Source organism: Chrysemys picta, chromosome 2, assembly GCF_011386835.1.
Source record: "Chrysemys picta bellii isolate R12L10 chromosome 2, ASM1138683v2, whole genome shotgun sequence".
In the NCBI taxonomy this organism is placed as follows: domain Eukaryota; kingdom Metazoa; phylum Chordata; order Testudines; family Emydidae; genus Chrysemys; species Chrysemys picta.
Window position 1 is genome coordinate 215,552,100 of NC_088792.1, and position 16,501 is coordinate 215,568,600.

General features: G+C 42.7%; 1 protein-coding gene across 4 annotated transcripts in view; it reads right to left on the reverse strand.

Annotated features, from left to right (window-relative positions):
* Positions 1 to 11,701, reverse strand: part of B4GALT6 (beta-1,4-galactosyltransferase 6) — a 50,392-nt gene extending 38,691 nt beyond the window's left edge. For 2 of the 4 annotated variants that reach the window (XM_005279988.5, XM_042854862.2), the window contains exon 1: positions 10,746 to 11,619. In XM_005279988.5, the coding sequence (XP_005280045.1) occupies positions 10,746 to 10,860 (115 nt within the window). In that variant the 5' untranslated portion in view covers positions 10,861 to 11,619. Of the gene's footprint in view, positions 1 to 3,071; positions 3,209 to 10,745 lie in introns of those variants that run through there. The other 2 variants (XM_065585428.1, XM_024105465.3) reach the window with 2 other exon arrangements.
* Positions 11,702 to 16,501: the final 4,800 nt, after the last annotated feature.

Below are 16,501 nucleotides of genomic sequence, written 5' to 3' on the forward strand. Positions count from 1 at the left end.
TGGAAGCAAGAGACTGTCCAGAAATTGCAGCTTTCATCTAAAGCAGATTTTTTAGTCTTCATGGTAATTGAGAAGAGCTTGAAAACATAACCAATTGCTCTCTACAGGCTCAGAAATCAGAAGACAAATGAAAAGAACCCAAAATTTATTTTAAAGAAATATCATGAGGGTTTAGGGCCTTCCTTATTTTTGCATGCTTGTGTTTGGTAATACTGCTGTTTGCTTATGTAACTGCTCAATAGTGTGGCCCAGTAACTTTAAAGTGTTTTTTTATGTAGATAGTGGCAACCATAACAACTCTTGGAATTTTGAAGAAACATATTGGAAACAATTTACACTGCTGAAATAAGATTATCGTAGCACTCCACTGACATGGTGCAGACACTTCAGAGCTACTATTATCTCCACTGTAGCAAGCAAGATTTGATTTCAGAACCCAAACACTTTTTTAAAGGTTCAAAAGACACGCTTTTTCATCTCCATCAGCGGCTAACTTATAAATTTGCTGAATCTACATCAATCCACCTGAGATTTGATACATGGTCCTCAATTAAATGAGAGTATCAGATGGGTAGCCGTGTTAGTCTGGATCTGTAAAAGCAACAAAGAGTCCTGTGGCACCTTATAGACTAACAGACATATTGGAGCATTGGCACTGTTAGTCTATAAGGTGCCACAGGACTCTCTGCTGTAATTAAATGAAAATATTTTTGCCAATTCTTGGGTGGTAAGAAAGTAAGAAATTTCATTTGTGGAAGTCTTCAGTAACTTTTTGGAAAAGCATATAAAAATATTTGATTTCTTTCTCTCTCCTGAATTTGAAGTAGTGCTTTTGAATATTTTTAGAAAAGCTGGATTCTGTAAGTTTTCAAGTTGTGTGCTATGGACACTTGGACTTCTGCATTTGGATGCATACTTTGTAAGCTTTATAGGTACTTCCACATGCTATTTTGCAGCTTCTAAACCCAGTGGAGACTCCTAGAAAACTAGTAAGTAGAAATGACAAGATTATCGGAAGTTAAGAAATCTGCAAATACAGTTTTAAAAACAATTTTGGTACATCAGCAAAATAAAAATCGGAAGCAGGAAGCCTGCCAAACAATCAGTGGGGCCACTGGACAATCGAGGTTCTAATGTAGTACTCAAGGAAGATAAGGCAATTGAGGAGAAGCTAAATGAATTCTTTGCATTAGTCTTCACTGCAGAAATGTGAGAGAGATTTCCGCCCTGAGACATTCTTTTTAGGTGACAAATCTGAGGAACTGTCCAAGATTGAGGTGTCAGTAGAGAAGGTTTTGGAACAAATTGATAGATTAAATAGTAATAAGTCACCAGAACCAGCTGGTATTCACCCAAGAGTTCTGAAGGCACTCAATCGTGAAATTATAGAACTACCAACGGTGGTATGTAACCTATCATTTAAATCAGTTTCTGTACCAGATGACTAGAGGGTAGCCAATGTGACAATTTTTTTAAAAAGGCTCCAGAGGTGATCCTAGCAAATACAAACCATTACGCCTAACTTCAGTACCAGGAAAATTGGTTGAAACTATAGTAAAGAACAGAATTACCAGGCACACAGATAAACACAATTTATTGGGGAAGAGCCAACATGGCTTTTGTAAAGGGAAATCATTCCTCAACTATCTATTAGAATTCTTTGGGCATGGGGTGGAGGGGTGGGGATTGGGGAAGGGTCAACAAATGTGGACAAGGGTGATCCAGTAGATATAGATATCTTTTCATAAGGTCCCTCACCAAAGGCTCTTTATGCAGAGTAAGCAGTCATGGGATACGAGGGAAGGTCCTCTCATAAATCAGTAACTGGTTAAAAGAAAGGAAACAAAGGGCAGGAATGAATGGACAGTTTTCAGAATGAAGAGAGGTAAACCACAATGTCTCCTAGGGATCTGTACTGAAACCAGTGCTGTTCAACATATTCATAAATTATCTGGAAAAAGGGGTAAACAGTGAGGTGGCAAAATTTGCAGATGATACAAAATTACTCAAGATCGTACTCTGCTTTGGACCTAAGAATTACAAAAGGATCTCACAAAACTAGGTGACTGGCCAACAAAATGGTAGATGACATTCAATGTTGATAAATGCAAAGTAATTCACACTGCAAAACTAAATTCTAACTATATATACAAAATGATGGGATCTAAATTAGTTGTTACCACTCAAGAAATTATGGCTTCATTGTTCGTAGTTCTCTGAAAACATCCATTCAATGTGCTGCAGCAGTAAAAAAGCTAATAATGTTAGGAACCATTAGGAAAGGGATAGATAATAAGACATTAATAAAATAAGACAAAGTATCATAATGCTACTATATAAATCCATAGTATGCCCACACCTTGAATACTGTGTGTAGTTCTGGTCACCCCATATCAAAAGATATATATTAGAATTGGAAAAGGTACAGAGAAGGGCAACAAAAATGATTAAGTGTTTGGAACTACTTCCATATGAAGAAAGATTATAAAGATTGTGACTTTTCAGCTTGGAAAAGAGATGAATAACGGGAGATATGATGCAGGTCTATAAAATCGTGACTGTTGTGGAAGACAATAGGAAAGTATTATGTGAAGGAGTAAATAACAAAAGAACCAGGGCTCGCCCAATGAAATTAATAGACAGCATGTTTAAAACAAACAAAAGGAAGTACTTTTTCCACACAATGCATAATGAATCTGTGGAACTCATTGCAAGGGATGCTGTGAAGGCCAAAACTATGGCATAGTTCAAAAAAGAACTGGATAAGTTCAGGGAGGATAGGTCTATCAATGACTGAGTGTCCCTAGCCTCTGATTGCCAGAAGCTGGGAGTGGATGACAGGGGATGAATCACTTGATGATTGCCTGTTCTATCCATTCCCTCTGAAGCATCTGACATTGACCACTGTCAAAAGACAGTATACTGAGCTAGATGGACCATTAGTCTGACCCAATATGGCCATTCTTATGTTCGATTCTACCAAGCAGATCGCCATTAATTAGCACTGATGACATCAAGATTTACAAACTATTTCAAAAATGAAAATAATTCTGGATGATTGTGTTACCTACCTTACTTTGTCTATGAAGAATTTTGAGTAATTTCCTTACTGCAGGTGGTATCCCTGTGAATGTAGTTTCATGACAATTGATTAACAGCATCATTATTGTGGGGAAATTTAGAAATTTTCTCTCCCCTCCGATTTCCAACTCCCATTTCATCTATAAAGAACACAGCCAGAGTGTATAAGAAATATGTTTGGTTTTTTTTTCAGTGTTCAACTAGATTCTACTTGCTTAACATTTACTGTCCATCTAAAAGGGACTTGAAATATGAGAAACAAGGTGGGTGAGGTAACATCTTTTATTGGACCAACTTCTGTTGGTCAGAGAGACAAGCTTTTGAGCTTATACAGAGCTCTTCTTCAGGTTTGGGAAATGTACTCAGTGTCACAGCTAAATACAAGGTGGAACAGATTGTTTAGTGTAAGTAGTTAACACACGGTTCAAGAGACCATTCAAGGTGAAGTGGCCTGTTAACACTCTCCAGTCATAGGGTGGGAAAGGAGAAAAAAAGGTGAGGGAGGGAATTTAGTAGGTTATGGATTGTTGTAATAAGTCATAAATCCAGTGTCTCTATTCAGTCCATGATTTTTAGTGTCTAGCAAAGTCATGAATTTAAGCTCCCAGGCTCATCTTTTGAAGGTGTTGTGCAGGTTTCCTTTGAGGATGAGGACTAAGATTCAAATATAGAGTGATTGTTTTGTGAAGCATGTAAATAAGCAAAGATTGTGAAAAGTAAGTTGGATTACTAGAGTTATTTCCATTTTAATAAACCAAGATTTTTTTCAAAAACAGGTGAAGATGTTTTAAAATATGATTTTTAATATTACAGGTTCCCTTGTAACAACCAATTAGTTATACTTCTTCACAGAATGTGTAAATGGAAAATATCTCATTCAAAAATAATCCATTATAATACATGGATTATGAATACAATATAGTTGTGATAAATCATTATTTGAATTCTGCAAGTGGTAATAAATCATTATCCTGGTTTAAAGTATTTTAAAAAAGCTAAACTCACAATAAGGGCAAAAAAGAAACTAAGTACAAGCTACTGACATCTACCATTTGCGAAATACAGACAGTGTCCTTAACGGTATTTTAGAAGACCAAGACCAATAAGAGAAATGGCTCAACAGATACTTGTACGAAACAAAACTAATTGAAATGACAATTATTCATTTTCCATCTTCATTTTCCACATAAGTTTTTCTACTAAATGCAATACATAAAGAAGGAAGAGTTGACTAAAGCACGCAATGCACTAAAATATAATCAGGGATTTAAAACAAGGAAAAAAAATTCAATGCCGCTACAATTATGGAGACATGAGGAGTGCTTTCATATTTAAACTTGCAATTAAAATTGGAACATAAAGTAAGAATAAAAAATCCTTGTTTCACACTTTAATTGAACTTAGTCTCCAAATTTGTCATGATTACTCTTCAGGAGTAATTGACTGTCTTATTTTTAGGAAAATATTTCCTCTGCAGTTAGTAAATATTTTTAAATGCTTTCTTTTTGTAAGCTTTGTCCTGTTTCTCACTTTTCTTTGGTTTCCTACTGCTAATCAATCACACCTCCCCCTGCCCCGAATTCCACAGATAAAAATATTTAAAATAGGCCTCTTTGATTTTAAAATTAAACAGTTATTCCCTTTATTCTGGATAACCCAACTGAACTATACCAAGAGAAGCCAATTGAGCTGCTCAGATAAATCAGATACCTACAAACCGCTGAACTGGCAACTTGGATTTCAACTCTACCTCTCTCATTGCTTCCTGCTTTCCATTACCTATTTAAAAAAGGAGTCATGGAGGAGACCAGAAGAGAGGGAGAGAAGAGATGGGAAGATGAAGCCCAAATTGTCAGATACTCAGCTTGCAAAGGCAGCTGCTCCTTCTAAAAAAATTCTTGTGCTTCATCAGAAGTTCCAGTTTGATGTATCAGAGAAGTCCCTCAGACTAGGGGCTTTTCTACGCAGTTCTTTAACACTAGTATATTGTGCACTAACTAGTCTGTGTGGACCCTGCTGGAACACACTAAAAGTTTCCAGTACATGTTAATATAGCACTGTTTGAAAAGGGACTATGTTAACATGCATGAGGGAACTTCAGGATCCACGCAGGCCAGTCAGTGCTTGACATGCTAGTGCAGACTAAAATTTACACCCCTGTGGTGCAGACTAAAACATCATGTAGACAAGCCTGAGGACTCAGTTGCTGGACTAAACAACTGGAAGAAGGGGTTAAATGTTGAGCAGAAACATGCTTAATGGGGAAAAATATACAGTGACATGGATAATGTGTGTGTATGTGGTGAAGGCACAGAGATTAGCAGTGGGGTGGATGGCCATGCCAACAGAGCATGGGTGAGCAGTTTAACTCCCAACTGACTTCTTGGCTCCTAGAGAGACAAAATGAGTGAAGTAATATCTTTTATTGGACTAACTTCTGCTAGTGAGAAACACAAGCTTTCCAGCTACACAGAACTCTTCTCCCTGGTTTCTGTTACTCACATGGCAACAGCTCCACTCCATTGCCTAGCTCCGCAGCCCCAATGGGCAGCCCTTTCTTCCATGCTCCAATGGTCCAACTCCCATGAGCCACATTTCAAGTACAGTAGAACAGTGGCTCTCAAAGCCAGTCCGCCGCTTGTTCAGGGAAAGCCCCTGGCGGACCAGGCTGGTTTGTTTACCTGCCGCATCCACAGGTTCGGTCGATCACAGCTCCCACTGGCCGCGGTTCGCCGCTCCAGGCCAATGGGGGCCGCAAGAAGTGGCGGCCAGCACATCGCTCGGCCCACGCCGCTTCCCGCAGCCCCCATTGGCCTGGAGCGGCAAACCGCGGCCAGTGGGAGCCGCGATCGGCCGAACCTGCGGATGTGGCATGTAAACAAATTGGCCCGGCCCGCCAGGAGCTTTCCCTGAACAAGCAGCGGTCCGACTTTGAGAACCACTACAGTAGAACACCTCAGAAATGGAGGTTGTTCATAACTCTGAACAGTTCATAACTCTGAACAAAAAGTTATGGGGGCTCTTTCAAAAGTTTACAACTGAACATTGACTTAATACAGCTTTGAAACTTTACTATGCAGAAAAAAAATGCTGCTTTTAACCTTCTTTATGTAAATTCAATAAGCACAGTAACAGTTTGATTGCCTTGTCAAATCTTTTTTTTAAAACCTTTCCTTTTTTTTTTTTTTTTAAAAGGAGTTTGTTTAACACAGTACTGTATTTGCTTTATTTTCTTTTGTCTCTGCCGCTGCCTGACTATACACTTATAGTTCCAAATGAGGTGTGTGGTTGACCAGTCAGTTCATAACTCTGGTGTTCCTAACTCTGAGGTTCTACTGTAGAAAGATTTTTCCCACCTTTATTTATGCAATAAGAACTAATGAAAAAATAAAAAATAATTTTCCATTTCGAATTGTAACTATTTGAGGGAAGGTGGGGGAGTGTAACCCACAAAATTAGGGAGTCTGCCCACTAGGGACAGAAAACTGGATTCTAGAAGGGAGCTTGTGACCAATGGACAACTCTGATACCAATCTCTGTGCCTGTCCAATATTATCCATAGCCCTCTACAAATCAAACTCATCTTTTATCCACACACTCCTGCATTTATGCATATGGAAGTTTTCCCAGTGATTCTTCAATTCAGGACTCTCCTCTTGCAAACCACAGGAGGGTCTCCAGAATAGGTAGCTGCATTCCTGAAGCATGTTCAGATAAAATCTCTCCCATCTCCTAACCCCTCTCCATCACCCCCGTGTCTTAGATTTTATCATTACTAAGTAGAGCTGGTCAGGGTAAAAAAAAAAAAAAATTCTGTTGCATGAGAAATTCTGACACTGATTGTTTTTGTTCCAAATTTTAATTTGAGGCTATTTAAACTCTTCATTTGAAGAAGGCAAACACTTTTTAAAGAAGTTAATATATATTACATATAAATATTAATATTTTAATATAAGACAAAACAAAATGAATCAAAATGATAAAGTCGAAACAAATTGTTTCAACTCTCTCCTGTTGATTTTGATTAAATTTTTGGCATGTTTCTGCAAACCCTTTGATTTTGACAAAACTGAATTTTTCAGTGGAAAACTGTTCCACTGGAAAAAATTTTAACCAGCACCACTACTAACAGGAGCAGGAAGAAGGGGAGAGTTACAGCTTTGTATGACTCAAACTACTAGGAGTTTTGTTGTGAAGGCATCTTTTCCCTCTTCTAGTGAGCCATAAAAGGTTTGCTAAAGAGGAATTTCATTCAGATGACCTGAATAGGTCTGTCAAACTTGAATTCCTTCTAGAGAAGGGTAGGTCTTCCCAGGGAACCTGTGGAACTCCTTGTCAGAGGATGTTGAGAAGTCCAAGACTATAACAGGGTTCAAAAAAAAAAAAAAACTAGATAAATTCATGGAGGATAGGTCCATCAATGGCTATTAGCCAGGATGGGCAGGGATGGTGTCTCTAAGCCTCTACTTGCCAGAAGCTGGGAATGGGCAACAGGGGATGGATCACTTGATTACCTGTTCTATTCATTCCCTCTGGGGAACCTGGCATTGGCTACTGTTGGAAGACAGGATACTGGGCTAGATGGACCTTTGGCCTGAGCCAGTATGGCCATTCTTATGTTCTTATTATGTTCTTATGTAACATGGGAAGGCAAAAATGCCCTCTTCTTCCCCAACTTTCCCTGATTATTCTTCCTTCTCACTACATCACCACCCCATATACAACCCAACCTTTTCCTCTTCATTCAACACTCCTCCTCTCCTGCTGTTAACCCCCTCATATCTTTCTGGTCTCAAAAAGAAGGAAACATGTCAGAAAGCAGCTCCACTAAAACAACCTTCTGTGGTCACAGTTGAGCTGCCCTCTGATTAATCTCTTGTGGTTTGCTGGAAAAGAGCTCCATTCTGGTGAACCAGAGGAAGTTCACCACTGCAAAGCTCCATTGTGTTGAATGCATTTATTAGTCTAACGTACAGATATTAAACAATTTCCATCTGCATTTCCAAATTAAATATACCAACTGTAGAATAATTACTAACATAGATCACCCTTTCACACAAAAGTTTTCCTAAACATTACAGGAAAACATCTTGCAGACATCATTTGCAATTGGACATTTCTCACTTACACACACTAATAAAAACCTGTGTATTCACAAACATAACCAATAAACACAGTTGGAGTTGAATTTCAAATTTCTCATTGGTTATCTACAATTCAGGTGGAGATGTGCTTGGTGTGCTTAGAGGAAGGGAGATAGCTGGTGAAGAAGGGGAATTGGTTTGAGTGCAGCATTGATGGGGTGTTGAATGACAACTATACATAACCTTGCTTTTTAAAATTCGCTGGTGGGAAATTCAACCTAGCATCATTAATATTGTTAGAATGGATGTGATCTTAAGGCCAGGAATTGGGGATAAGAGTCACACACCAAAAAAAAAAAAAAAAATTAGATGGAAATGTAACTGAATTTAACTGAAAATTGTTGTGGCTTTTGCATGCTGGCTGGCTCAGAGAACTAATGATAATAGATCAGATGGGAGGAGGGGGAAACAGACTGGCAGAACACATTCAAATCCAGTCTATGTCAGTAGTGACTGAATGTTTTCTTAAGGCTAATAGGATGTGTGACCTAAGTTAAATGACCTTGGGCTAGACCAACAAAGACGACTCAGGTTCAGCATTGCAACTGCTAACATTTAGACACATTTCCACCTAATGGAATCCACATTCCCAAGTTAGATTCCCTAGGCTTTGTATACAATGCATGGGGAAAATTAGGTGCCTAAGACTATATCTATACTTAAAATGCTACAGCAGCAGAGCTGCAATGCTGCAGGTGTGCCGCTGGAGTGCTTCAGCGTAGACACTTACTACAGCAACAGGAGGGGTTCTTTTGTCATCGTAGGTAATCCACCTCCCTGAGAGGCAGTAGGTAGGTGGACAGAAGAATTCTTCCATCCAGCTAACACTGTCTATACGGGGAATTAGGTTGACTTAACTACGTCTCTCACGGGTGTGGATATTTCAGACCGTTGAGAGACGTAGCTATGCCAATGTAATTTTTCAGCGTAGACCAGCCCTAAGTAATCCTCACAGCACTCTTACGAGCTAAATAAATATCATCCCAATTTTGTAGATGAGGAAACTGAGGCACAAAAACTGAAGATTCTTTAGTCACGTAGCACTCTGATGGCAGAACCAGGAATAGAGCCATGGAGTTCTGGCTCCCTGTCCCCTGCTGGAACCACTTAAATTAAATACACCTCTTAAATTGTAAATATGCTCCCCTGTACTTGATGACGGGTATAAATCAAGAGCCAGGCTGATTTTTTTAACTGAGGGCTGTTCTCTTCTGTCACTGAGCAGTCTCTTAACATGTTTGTACCATTTTTTGAAGTCCCATTTAAATGAAGAACAGTATCAGTACAAGAAACACTAATCTTAAGTAACTACAGATGTCTGGGTAAAACTGATAAGAAAAACCACTGATTAGTGTGCTGCTTTTTTAGTCTGCATTCCTATTGTCTTCAGTGTTCTACCAGAGGGCTTTTAGCTTATTAGATGATATTTTGTAGCACTGGTTGTTTCAACTCTGTGAGGTAAGGAGGGAAGGATTCTTTCATATGATACTGACATGTCAGCCAAATTATGCCAATTGTGATGGAAAAATGTTTGTTAGTCAAACAAGCACCTATGGACTTTTTCCTGTTATGCCTGGTAGAACCATCCAAAAATATCGGCAAAGCCACTTCACTGCATTCCTTGAAATTTCATCTTAAAACTTTTTCCCTGCTAAGATGTCAAAAAACAAAAACTCCACAATGGTTAGGCAGTTACCTTGCTATGGCCACTGCATACAGGTTGACACTAAAAAGTTAGGTCAACCCAGCTACATCATTCAAGGGTGTGAAAAATCCACACCTCTGAGCAACATAATTAAGCAAACAACCCCCAGTGCAGCCAGTACTAGGTTGATGTGAAAGTTCTTCCATCAACCTAGCTACTTCCTCTTGGGAAGGTGGATTAACTAGTGATGGGAGAATCTGCAACAATGGGAGGCAGAGTGTCTACATTGAAGCAATACAGCAGCGTAGCTGCAGTGTTTTAAGCATAGACATAGACTTTATGTTTACAAAGCATTTGAAAACCTTGAATGAAAGGTGCAACAGACATATACTGTACTACCCTAACTATCCTTCAATCTCTCGCTCATCATTCCTTGAGGGGAATATCCTTTAGTTTTAGACCTAAATTTACTTCCATCCAATACCATTTTTGTGGCATCTCTCTCTTACTCTGAAAGAAGAAGAACAGGAGTACTTGATGCATCCGAAGAAGTGGGCTGTAGTCCACGAAAGCTTATGCTCTAATAAATTTGTTAGTCTCTAAGGTGCCACAAGTACTCCTGTTCTTCTTTTTGCGGATACAGACTAACACGGCTGCTACTCTGAAACCTGTTACTCTGAAAGATCTCCCCAGTGCTGTATTATGCAAAGCCCATTATTATTTAAAGCCTCCCGCAAAACAGACTCACAGACAGACACTCTTACCTTGAGCTTCTGTCCCAATTACATTCCTCACACTTGGGGATTCTGGCAAGTTAAGAGATTTATAACCCTCCACCTCACCCGCCCGCCCAAGCGGAACTCTTCCCTGCTTACCTATCCCAGGGGCCACATAGATGAAGTAGAGGCACGATGAGGAGAAGGAAAAGAAGAAGATAAAGGCGAGAATGGAGCGATTGGAGACCCGCAGCACCTTCCCGAGCAGTGACATCCTCCTCCTGGACGGGGGCTGCTGCCTCCTAATCCCAGCAGTAGCCGGCGGCGGCAGCACTTCCCAGCGGGAGGTAGCAGACTCCCATGGAGCGCACAGCGGGGCGGCAGCGGGGCCAGCCAAGGGAGAGGGCCTCGGGCGAGCCGGCGGTGGCGGGGAAGGGGCTGGGGCGGAGGGATGTGGGGAGCGTGTGACAGCAGGAGATGACCGGCGGGGGCTCGGGAAGCTGGAGCGAGTGGCTAGTACACAAGGGTGCTATCGGAAAGGCGGGGGCTCCGGGTGGGCGTTGGGTATGGGGCTGCAGTAGCGGTAAACACTGCACCGCGCAGGGGAGGGGAGCGGCTCGCTGGGGGCTCCGGTGCTCCCTTCCCCGCTGCGCAGGTGAAACGGGGGCGCGGAGGCCGGTGGGAGGGGCTGCCTCAGCGCTGCGAGCCCGGGTGTTCCTGCCCCTCACCCAGCGGGGGTGGGGTTAATCCACCCCGCTCCCTCCGCCGGCAGTGGCAGACCCCGGGGCTGGGCCGAGGGGGGTCGGGAGGGGAGTCCTAGTGCTGCCGCGGGCGAGGCTGCGGTGGCTGCTGGGTGGCTCGGTGGCTGCTCATTCCGGCGGGGATCGCGGCCGCCTGCTCCCGTCTCACGGGCGGCGGCGGCGGCAGCATCGTCGCCACCAGCGGACAAAGTCACCTGCGCGCCCCGCCGCTCCTTCCTCCCGGGCCGGCGGCGGGGAACGCGCTACAGCCGCCCCGCCCCTCAGCGACCCGGCTACTGCGGCGGTTGGGAACGTGCGCGAGCCTCTGCGTGATTGGCGACCAACTGCAGAACTTCGGCGGGCGCGCGCGCCCGCCCACTCAATCCGCGCGAGCTGTCTAGTCTGACACTGTCAGAGGCTCGCAGCAGCGCTAGACTGCTCGCGCGACCTGAGTGGGCGTGGACTGCGCAGGCGGCCCAATAGGGGACAAGGGAGAAAAGAATCCGCTTTCCTGATTGGCTGGTAAATACACTACTTATCACGGGTGAAGGGCGTTTTACCAGACTCTCCGACGGCTATTGTTCTCCTCCGGAAGTGGGGATCCAGGGGAGAGAATATTAGTGGTAGGACAAGAGAATGGGTGGCTGGGGAAGGGGCATGGAGGGGAGGCACAGCTGCCATGGACCCTGTGTGAAGAAGCCTGGCTGGAGCCTTTAGGCTGGCCTCTGTCTCCCCCTAGGTGTGGTCCAGGGCCATAGGAGTAGAGCAGTGGTTCTCAAACTTGTGTACTGGTGACCCCTTTCACATAGCAAGCCACTGAGTGCAACGCTCCCCCCCCCCATACATTAAAAACACTTTTTTTATATATTTAACACCATTTTCAATGCTGGAGGCAAAGCATGGTTTAGGGTGGAGGCTGATAGCTCCCAACCCCCCATGTAATAACTTCCTGACTCCCTGAGGAGTCCCAACCCCCAGTTTGAAAACCTCTGGACTAGAGCAATAGCAGCTGGTGCCCTTTGGCAGACATAGTGCTGGGCCTGGCAATGGTACAAATGCACTGTTTTTTAACAAGAAGATGTGTGAGTGCCAGGAGCTGCATGGCGAGAGGATATAAGGGGCAGTAGCTGCCTATTGCAACAGAGGGAGATGAAAAGAAAGAAATGGGGTAATGCGTTGGGGAACTATATTATGTATAACTTTAAATCCCCTTTTGCCTGCAGCTCAGCCAGGGCTCAGACTTTTGAGGACTTTGCGGAAGGTGGTGGGAAGAAATTTCCACAGTTCAATATTATTCAGAAATAACTATATGGCACTCTTTCCAGTTTAAGAGCTGTAAACTTCTGCTATCAGCGTATGTAACATTTCAGTACAAAATATATCTTTGTATACATATATCTGCATACTGCCCTCCCATCTTGACATAGAAATAACTTCTCACTCTGTGGTGTTTCAGAGTGGTACGCTGTGTAAGTCTGTATCAGCAAAAACAACGAGGAGTACTTGTGGCACCTTAGAAACAAATTTTTGGGGCATAAGCTTTCGTGGGCTAAAACCCACTTCATCAGATACATGGAGTGGAAAATACAGTAGGAAGATATATAAACAGTACATGAAAAGATGGGAGCATGGAGAAATTAGTTTTTGTAGTGACCCATCCACTCCCAGTCTTTATTCAGGCCTAATTTGATGTTGTCCAGTTTGCAAATTAACTCCAGTTCTGCAGTTTCTCGTTGGAGTCTGTTTTTGAAGTTTTTTTGTTGAAGAATTGCCACTTTTATGTCTGTTAATAAGTGTCCAGGGAGGCTGAAGTGTTCTCCGACTGGTTTTTGAATATTATAATTCTTGAAGTCTGATTTGTGTTCATTTATTCTTTTGCGTAGGGACTGTCTGGTTTGGCCAATGTACAAGGCAGAGGGGCATTGCTGGCACATATCACATTGGTAGATGTGCAGGTGAACGAGCCCCTGAATAGAAACGTGGACAGAGTTGGCAATGGGGTTTGTTGCAGGGATAGATTCCTGGGTTAGTGTTTTTGTTTTGTGGTGTGTATTTGCTGGTGAATATTTGCTTCAGGTTGGGGGCTATCTGTAAGCGAGGACTGGCCTGTCTCCCAAGCATGTGAGAGTGAGGGATCGTCCTTCAGGCTAGGTTGTAGATCCTTGATAATGTGTGCTAGAGAGATTTTAGTTGGGGGCTGAAGGTGACGGCTAGTGGCGTTCTGTTACTTTCTTTGTTGGACCTGTCCTGTAGTAGGATACTTCTGGGTACCCTTCTGGCTCTGTCAATCTGTTTCTTCACTTCAGCAGGTGGGTAGTGTAGTTTTAAGAATGCTTGATAGAGATCCTGTAGGTCAGGGGTTCTCAAACTGGGGTCAGGACCCCTCAGGGGGTCACAAGGCTATTAAATGGGGGGTCAAACTGTCAGCCTCCACCCCAAACCCTGCTTTGCCTTCAGCATTTATAATGCTGTTAAATATATAAAAAAGTGTTTTTAATGTATAAGGGGGTCACACTGAGAGGCTTGCTATGTGAAAGGGGTCACCAGTACAAAAGTCTTAAGACCCAGTGCTCTATCTTCTAAAGTGTTCGCAACTCCCCCTAGCGTTGTGTCCCCCTGCTGTAGGTGTTTGTCTCTGTCTGAGGGATTGGAGCAAATGTGGTTGTATCTTAGAGCTTGGCTGTAGACAATGGAGTGTGTGATGTGGTCTGAATGAAAACTGGAGGTTCGTAGGTAAGTATAGCGGGCAGTAGGTTTCCGGTATAGGATGGTCTTTATGTGACCATTGCTTATTTGCACTGTAATGTCCAGGAAGTGGATCTCTTGTGTGGACTGTTCAGGCTGAGGTTGATGGTGGGGTAGAAATTGTTGAAATCCTGGTAGAATTCCTCAAGGGCCTCTTTCCCATGGGTCTAGATGATGAAGATATCATCAATGTAGTGCAAGTAGAGTAGGGGCGTTAGAACAATGCTTCCTCAGCTCCTGTCCCCTAAGTCAGCCATAAAAATGTTGGCATACTGTGGGGCCATGTGGGTACCCATAGCAGTGCCGCTGGGGGTGGATGGGTCACTACAAAAACTAAATTTCCCCATGCTAATTTCCTCCTACCGTTACTCACACTTTCTTGTCAACTGTTTGAAATCAGCCACCCTGATTACCACTACAAAAGTGATTTTTCCTCCTGTTGATAATAGCCCGCTTTAATTGAATTGTCTCGTTAGAACTGACCCCCCCCCCCCCCCACTTGGTAAGGCAACTCCCATCATTTCATATACTATGTATTTATGTCTTCCTACTGTATTTTCTACTCCATGCATCTCATGAAGTGGGTTTTAGCCCACGAAAGCTTATGCCCAAATAAATGTGTTAGTCTCTAAGGTGCCACAAGTACTCCTTGCTGTTTTCTCTGTAGTGTGTCTTCAGAAGTGCATGTCACCTATTCTCCTCAGAACCAGAGGACAATAGCAGCTTCACAGTTCCTGCTGAACTCCTGAAAATTGCCTTGGCAAAGCAGTCCAAAGATCCTCACAACCAGCAGCAGTTCCTGTCCTGGAGTCAATATTAAGCAGTTCTTCAGTTTTCAGGTACATCAGGAGTCCAGATGCTAACTAGCACAGGATCTGGAATGGTATTCTGATAGCAGATATATGCCTTAAACCTGGGATGTCCAACCAATTAGTATATAAGGCTGTCTCCAAACTCCAACTCCCTCTATTTATAACTTATACTGACCTCAAATGGTGGATGTTTGCAAATGGTTTGACCTTAATGGAAACCTTGTACCACTTTCAGAGACATCTACTGAGCATGCCCAGTAACTACCACACACCTCTCCTCTAGAAGTCTCCAGGCCCTTGTAACTAAGACACACCTTGTTTTTTACACATATGAAGAGACAAGATTCAGCATGAATCCATGTCTCCTCCCCAGTGCTTTGCTCCCTGTTTTAGGATTTAAAAAATTAATCAAATGCTGCACTATAATCATGTATGTTATAAGGGTACCCCAGGACAAGTTTTGTGTCACTTTTCCAAGGTTTGGACCATAAGTCAATTAGGCCATGTCCACACTACAGCCTGTGTCAGCATAATTTATGCCACTCAGGGGTGTGAATAAATCACTCCCCAAGGGACATGTTACAGTGATATAAGGGCTCATGTGCATAGTGTTGTGTCAGCGGGAGAGGTTCTCTTGCAGACATAGCTTCTGCCACTCATGGAGGTGGGTTTTTTATGCCAATGGGAGAGCTCACTCCTGTCAGCACAGACAGTCTTCACCATACGTGCTGCAGCCGCACAGCTGTAGCAGTACTGCTGCACCACTACAGCGCTGTACGTATAGACATGGTCTATAAATTGTGTCATGGACACCCACACTCTTATTTGCAATTGTGTGTTCTGCTTTTCTTTCCATGAACAATCAGTACTATCCCTGTGGCAACTGTAGCAAATGCTTAAATGGAAAATTTATTTTTAGCAGCTTTTAGTGCAATACACATATATCTGTAGAAACAGTTGGAAATGAGGAGAGTTTGATTCATTAGACGTATGAGGTCTCCCTATAGCACCACCAAATGTTTAATGATTTTCAAACTGTCATCTACTAAATTAAGCAATCTTCTAACTTTCTCTAAGTGCATGTCTACACTAGAGTTTAGTTAATTGTTTGCCAATTCTCTCAAGTTAGCTAAAATATGCATCCGAAGAAGTGGGCTGTAGTCCACGAAAGCTTATGCTCTAATAAATTTGTTAGTCTCTAAGGTGCCACAAGTACTCCTGTTCTTCTTTTTGCGGATACAGACTAACACGGCTGTTACTCTGAAACCTGTCTATATGTACATGGTAATCTAGACACACCACCAATGGTGGTGGTTTACCCTTTAAATAAACCCTTGTGAAAAAATACCCTAAAAGTGTGCAAAGCCAGCACTGGGCTGGGCACCTGTTCTCCCTGTTTGCTTGAGCAATCTGATGCTGGCTACTAGCAAGCCATTAGGTGACTGGATCAAATCAACACTGCATTCCTGTGACAAGAGCTGTAGATGAAATGCTGTGTGCTAGGGGAATGGCTGCTGGCCAAGGTGTGGCTGGGTGCACTTGAGCCATAGGGCTCAGTTTTCACGGGAGTTCAGTTCTCTTTTGTATGTGCCGTGTTCAATCTGAAATCCTGGAGTGC